At 37.1% G+C, this 7,968-nt stretch overlaps 1 protein-coding gene across 1 annotated transcript in view; it reads left to right on the top strand.

Annotated features, from left to right (window-relative positions):
• Window positions 1-5,723: 5,723 nt before the first annotated feature.
• LOC137621951 (uncharacterized) overlaps window positions 5,724-7,968 on the top strand; it is an 8,598-nt gene continuing 6,353 nt past the window's right edge. Inside the window, exon 1 of the mRNA XM_068352449.1 lies at window positions 5,724-5,945. Coding sequence (XP_068208550.1) covers window positions 5,724-5,945 — 222 coding nt within the window. The remainder of the gene's footprint in view (window positions 5,946-7,968) is intronic.

Raw genomic sequence — 7,968 nt, 5'->3', positions numbered from 1 at the left:
AATGTGAATGTCTCTTGTTGATTTACTTAGATGCTAGTCTGCCTTTCTCTTGTTGATTTGCTTGGCTGCCAATCTGTCAGGCAATCTGTCTCTAGTTGATTTTCTTGGCTGCCAATTTTTCAGGCTGCCTGTCTCTTGTTGTGCCTGGCTGCCAGTCTGCCTGTCTCTGATTGAGTTGATTGGATGCCAGTATGACTGTCTATTGTTGATTTGCTTTGCTGCCAGTCTGAGAGCTTTGTCGATTCGCTTAGCTGTCAGTCTTCCTGTTTCTTTCTAATTTGCTTGGCTACCAGTCTGCTATTATATTGCTGATTTGCTTGGCTGCCAGTCTACCTGTCTCTTGTTGATTTAATTGTCTGTAGGGTGCATGTCTAATGTTAATTTACTAGGCTGCCTGCCTGCCTGTCTATCAGTATTCAAATCTCTTAGTAGCTTGCAGAGCTGTTAGTCTGCTGTTTTTGATAATTTGCCTTGCTGTCAGTTTGACTGTCTCTTGACCAATTTTTCGTCTGCCAGTCTAACTCTCTAACCGTGAGATATCTCGAGAAGTTGTTTATAGATCTGTACTTAAAGAAATTACACTATTATTTGTAATGGATCCGGTTCAGAATATAGAACCAAAATAATTTTTAGAATTTATGCAACCTTATCTTCAGTCTGAAGGAGATGTTGTCTTAACATGTAGCCTACACTGGGTCTATTATTTTTCTAAATACTTGCAGGACCGTACTTAGACATGAATGTTTCTATTGGGTAAAGTTTGTGGAAGGTCATCTAACAGTCACCGGAAGATTTAAATTAATCTTAACTGTATTGAGGTCAAGTATTCAACTGTTTTATCTTTAAGTCTGCCTGCGTAAAATATCTTGAAGACTCCAAGGATGGATTTATATATAAAATCTAATGGACTGATATGCTATAGGATATATGGGGGTTGTGGTGGCGGATGTGGTAACATCCCTGACTGGCAAACGCAAGACTGGGGCTCGAGTTAGTTAATTCATTTTCTGCAATCTCACCATCCTTGTGAGCTAAGGATGGGAGGTTTGGGGGAGACTATAGGTCTATCTGCTGAGTCATCAGCAGCCATTGCTTGGCCCTCCCTGGTCCTAGCTTGGATGGAGAGGGGGCTTAGGTACTGATCATATGTATATATAGCCAGTCTCTAGGGCATTATCCTACTTGCTAGGGCAATGTCATTGTCCCGTGCCTCTGTCATTCATGAGCGGCCTTTAAAGCTTTAAATGTCTCTCAGCTTCAGAAGATATTTCCAAACGGTATTGATGAATTTCTATGAGGTTTCGGGGAGAGAACTATGGGCCAAGGAAAACATTTCATTTTGATATAAAGCCGGATATGATCTCATCCCCGATTCAGTAGTTGATGGGTGAACGTGGCAATGACTGTTAAGTCTTTTTATCTCTGAAACCCCCCCTTGTTAAGAGAACGTCTTGATTTTGAAAAGAATATATGTATGTATGTTAGTATAAAGGTGTATACACACAAACACACACACATACCCCGGCCCCCACACACACATTGTATATATATATATATATATATATATATATATATATATATATATATATATATATATATATGTATGTATATTATATATATATATATATGTATGTATATTATATATATATATATATGTAATATATATATATATATATATATATATATATATATATATATATATATATATATATATATATATATATATTACATATATGTATATATGTATATTATATATATATATATATATATATATATATATATATATATATATATATATATATATATATTATCATTAATACTTGCTAAGCTATAACCCTAGTTGGAAAAGCAGGACGCTATAAGCCCAGTGGCTCCAACAGGGATAATAGCCCAGTGAGGAAGGGAAACAAGGAAAAATAAAATATCTTAGTAACAGTAACAACATTCAATTAAATATTTCCTAAAACTTCAACAAAACAATAGGAAGAGAAATGAGATAGGATAGTGTGCCTGAGTGTACCCTTAAGCAAGAGAACTCTAACCCAAGACAGTGAAAGACCATGGTACATACATACATACATATATATATATATATATATATATATATATATATATATATATATATATATATATATATATATATATATATAATATATATATAAATTATATATATAATATATATATAAATTATATATATAATATATATATATATATATATATATATATATATATATATATATATATATATATATATATATATATATATATCTAGCAATTCCAGTATTTTTTCATGAATCAATCTACATTCATGAGTAACACACGAAAGGCGTTAAGTTTTAATTTTCTAGAAACTAAAATTTCCGGAAATACAGTAACAGCATTAAATATCTAACTAGAGTGGCGGCTTATTTCTGTACCTCTTGCTCGACCTTAACCTTGACCTTTGACCTTAACATGTATTAATTGGCGTGGATTTTCATACGCTCAAATATGAACCAAGTTTGAAATCTCTGTGACAACGATGCCCAAACTTATGGCTGATTACGTGAATTGGACCTTTTGCTTGACCATGACCTTGACCTTTGACCAGGACGTTCCAAAATTCAATAATTCCCAGCTTTTAAGATAGACGTTAATCCATGCAAGTTTCATTACTCTACGGTTAGAATTGAGGTCTGGAAGCCGTTCACAAACAAACAAACATTAACAAATTCACAATCAAGGGGTAAAACATAACCTCCTTCCAACTTCGTTGACGGAGGTAAAAATCACCACCTTCCCCCCAAAACCTCTTTTACATACACCACGCATCTACCAGTAACGATAGCAGTGATCTCTTCGCTGAAAGACCTGAGGCATCGTTGGATCAATTTCCCGTAGTCTTGACGACTGCTGGAAATATCCCATCCATTTCTGTCCATCGCCATCGCTGAGGGAGGAGTTTCCGCATTGGCTAGATTACCGCGGGTCTATCGCCCGGTCTCATTTCCTCTGGTTATGAACCTGCCGGGTTATTTCACGTTTATTTAGGTGAAAATAAAGAAAATATATATGCAGTATGTGTCCACGCCTGGGCTGTTAGAGAAAATTGGGTAGATAATCAATGGGTATATACAGTATATACACATATATGTATATATATGTATATATGTGTCTGTATGTATGTGTATATATATACTGTATATATATATATATATATATATATATATATATATATATATATATATATATATATATATATATATATATATCAATGTATAAACATATATAACCTAGCCACTGGGGGAAGGCAAGATAGCCCGACTCAGTGCCGGTCCCAAGCCCGGATAAATAGGGAGGGTTGGAGTCAGGAAGGGCATCCGTCTGTAAAATCTCCTGCCAGAACTTTTATGAAATGAGTCTTACAAGGAACGAGAATAGGGCTAGGTTGTCACCTGGAAGTGACCCATAGATACATCGCCCTAACTCTGTGGACATGCAAGGGCTACCGCATCGTGAGCGAATGCGGCTAAAGATGAGAGCTCGAGAACTACGAGTAGGAACCTTAAATGTTGGTACAATGATAGGAAGAGGGCGGTAAATAGCTGACCTTATGAAAACAAGACAAGTAGATATTCTGTGTGTACAGGAGACAAGATGGAAAGGTAACAAAGCGAGGGAACTTGGGGAGGGGTATAAGATGTTCTATAGCGGAGAAAATAAAGAAGGTAGGAATGGTGTTGGAATAATTCTGTCAAGTGAAATGAAGAAGGAAATCGTTGAAGTAAATAGAAGAAACGATAGGATTATTTGGGTCAGGCTGATGGTTTAAAATTGCACTGTTAACATCTTTAGTGCATATGCACCCCAGTCAGGATGCTCAGATGAAGAGAAAGATCACTTCTGGTCAGACTTAGAGGAGGAGATGGAAAAGGTACCAGCAGATGAAAGATGCCTTGTCGGGGGAGATCTGAATGGGCATGTAGGCCAGAATAACCATGTGATCAGCTGTATACATGGTGGGTATGGCTATGATGAAAGAAATGCAGAGGGTGAGAGAATTGTTGATTTTGCTGTGGCCAAGGATATGGTACTGGCGAGCACTTTTTTCACCAAGCGGCAAGAACATCTAGTTACGTACAAAAGCGGCGGAAGGTCCAGCCAGATAGATTACTTGATGTATAAGAGGAAAGATTTGCGCGAGGTAAAAGATTGTAAGGTCATACCAGGAGACCATGTGAGTGTGCAACATCGTTTGGTAGTGATGGACTTGGTTATGGAAGTTGAACAAATAAGGAAGAAAAAAATGCAGGGGCCAAAAAGAATTAAATGGTTTAAGCTGATAGATATTGAACTTTGTAGGCAGTTTAAAGAAAAAGTATTAGAAGAACTAACTCATGAAATTGAGGATGTTGATGAATGGTGGAATAGAACGATGGAGATAATACTGCGGGTTGCTAGAGAAATACTGGGTGAGAGTAGTGGTAAGATGTTCGAAAATAAGGAAACGTGGTGGTTCAGTGGAGAAGTGAAGGATGCAACAAAGCCAAAGAGAGAAGCAAAGAAAAGGTGGGAGGGGACCCAAATGGAAGAGGACTGGATGGCCTATAAGGAAGCAAATAAATTAGCAAAGAAAATTGTAGCAATTGCTAAGGATAGAGCATATGATCAGCTTTACAAAGAGCTAGATACCAAGGAAGGGCAAGGAAACATCTTTAAACTAGCACACATGAGAAATAAGAATACCAAGGATATAACACACATAAGACAGATTAAGGATAAGGATGGAAATATACTGAGAAATGAGAGAGACATAATAAAGAGATGGGAAGAATATTTTGAGGCCTTACTGAATGAAGAAAATGAAAGATTTCTAAGAGGAGACGGACACAAATTGTGGACCAGTCACAGAAATAACAAAAGCTGAGGTTAGAGGGGCACTGGGAAAGATGAAAAATGGTAAAGCTGTGGGACCAGATGGCATACCTGCAGAAGCCTGGAAGGCTCTTGATGAGGAAGGAATTGAGATATTGTGGCAGTTAATGAAAAAGATTATGGAAAGTGAGACAATACCCGAAAAATGGAGGGAAAGTATATTAATCCCAATATTCAAAGAGAAAGGGGACATACAGTGTTGTGAAAATTATCGAGGAATAAAACTCATGTCACATACACTGAAGGTATTTGAAAGAATTATGGATGAAAGATTACGGCAGCAAGTTTCCATCGGTAGACAGCAACTAGGATTCATGAAGGGGCTTAGTAATGTGGATGGTATTTTCACTTTGAGACAAATTATGGAAAAGTACAGAGAGAAGCAAAAGGTCTTGCATATGGCCTTTATAGACCTAGAGAAGGCATATGACAGAGTACCACGACAGGAAATATGGAGATGTCTCAGGGAGAGAGGAGTGATGGAGAAGTATGTCAGAATGATCAGGGAGATGTATAGAAATGTAAAGACCAGCGTCAGATCTACAGTTGGAAGAACAGAAAATTTCCAAGTTGGAGTCGGGCTACATCAGGGATCTGCTCTAAGCCCACTCCTGTTTAACATCGTCTTGGATGTGTTAACAGAGGATGTCAGGGAGGAGCCACCATGGTGTCTGCTCTATGCAGATGATATAGTCTTGGTAGCCGAGAACAGGGAAGAACTGGAGGAGAAACTAGAAAGATGGAGATATGCCTGAGAGAGTAGAGGTTTAAGAATAAGCAGGAAGAAGACAGAGTATATGACAACCGAGATGGATGGCGACCAGCAAACAACAATCAAATTAGGCGGAGGAAACATAAAAAGGGTTCAGAAATTCAAGTACCTTGGTTCAGTGATCGACAATGGGGGGAACATGGAAGAGGAAATTAACAACCGGATTCAGTGTGGTTGGAACAACTGGAGGAAGGTGTCTGGTATCATATGTGATAGGAAAGTCCCTATAAGATTGAAAGGCAGAGAGCACAAGGCAGTGGTGAGACCAGCAATGACATATGGATTGGAAGCAGCACCCCTAAAGAAAACAGAGGGTAGAAAGTTGAACGTAACCGAGATGAGGATGCTTAGGTGGATGAGTGGAGTAACCAAAAAGGACAGGGTTAGAAATGAACATATTAGGGGTACAGTAAAAGTCACTGAGGCATCAAAGAAAGTGCAAGAGGCAAGGTTAAGATGGTATGGCCACCTGATGAGAAGAGAAGGGCAACACATGGCAAGAGAAGTGATGGACGTGTAGGTGGATGGAACACGAAGGAGAGGAAGACCTAAGACCAGGTGGAGAGATTGCATTAGAGATGATATGAGGGAGAAGGGAGTATGGGAGGAAATGACACAGGGTAGAGGGAGATGGAAGAGACTCATTAGAAACGGCGACCCCGAATAGGGATTAAGCTGGGAAGAAGAAGAAGAAGAATGTATAAACATATATACTGATTCCACACACACACACAGACACACACACACACATATATATATATATATATATATATATATATATATATATATATATATATATATATATATATATATATATTTACATATATACAGTATATATATATATAAATAATGTATAAACATATGTACTGATTCCAAAGACACACGCACGCGCACACACACACACACACACACACACACACATATATATATATATATATATATATATATATATATACATATATATATATATATATATATATATATATATATATATATATACATATATATATATATATATATATATATGTGTGTGTGTGTGTGTGTGTGCATGCTAGAGCTTACTGGACGGTGGGATGTTGTCAAACATGACGGTCGGCAAAAGCCTTCTATAATCAAATCATAGCAAGAAAATAAGATAAACAATGATGTCTTCCAATCAAGAAAGTTTCTGTCATCCTGGTAGCCAAATAAAGGTAGAGGTGTCTGGTTTCAGTTATAGTATCATCAGAAGAGATGCGCACCAGAACGTCAGCCGAGCAATCCCAACCACAGAAGTATCCTCCCAAGTAAACAGCTTAAGCACAGGGAACCAGGCTGGGATCGATCTGCTGCCATGTGAATGTTAATCGAATACGTTTGCACTATACTAGCGTGTCATCTCTATTAAGAATTCCGGTAGATCTCAAAATTTAGTACTTTACCCCTAGTTGAGTCAAACTAGCACTCGCCCCGATCACAGTGGGCTAGCGTCCAAAAAGATCAAAAGATGAGGTTTGTGGTCGAGAGCAAAGGATGAGCCTTATGGTAGAGAACCTTCTTAGAAGTCACTTTTAAAGTTCCTTAGAGCTAAACATGAAGTCCTGTTATTTAGGAAACCGCTATATCTTGTGAATGTGTAATACTTTAGTGGCTTGTCTGTGGTTCAGCGTTGAAGAACTCTTTCTTGGACCTACTTTCAAAAGAAATTGTTCCTAATGCAAAAAGTATGGCATACTTGAAGCATGAATTCGGAAAGCGTCAATCTAATTAAGACTTTGGAAAGCGTTTATCCTATCAAAGTGAGTTTGCTTGGCTATGACTTTAATTAACATTCTGAAAATACTCAGAAAATTACATGCAATGAAGTATAAAATATGAGATTATCTAAAATGAAAACAACAAAGAAACAATGCTAAATCCCATGACAACACAGATTCATAATGAAACATTCTGCAAGCAAATACTTTATCTGAATATTTAAATACACGGTAAGAACAGCCCATTAAAAGAACAGAAAAACGCAAATTGGAAATTCTATGGTAAAATATATATGAACAGTACGAAAGAGAGAGGAATTTATACATATAATTCACATATCATCTTTTGCTATCCAATTAACCTGTAAAAGACACGTTTCAAGGTTCGAGGTGTGGATGGCAGGTTCGTCATTACCAAGATTCTTGGGCAGGATGTATTGTACTATACTACCCATATTTTTATATTTATTTCAGAAGCAGGTCTTCTGAAAGCTTTCTAGATGTTATATGGACATCTTCGCTTTTATGGTTTAAAAACAAATATTC

Source organism: Palaemon carinicauda, chromosome 28, assembly GCF_036898095.1.
Source record: "Palaemon carinicauda isolate YSFRI2023 chromosome 28, ASM3689809v2, whole genome shotgun sequence".
Lineage (NCBI taxonomy): Eukaryota > Metazoa > Arthropoda > Malacostraca > Decapoda > Palaemonidae > Palaemon > Palaemon carinicauda.
The sequence above is the reverse complement of the archived record's forward strand: the minus strand, read 5'-3'. Positions and strand labels throughout refer to the sequence as shown.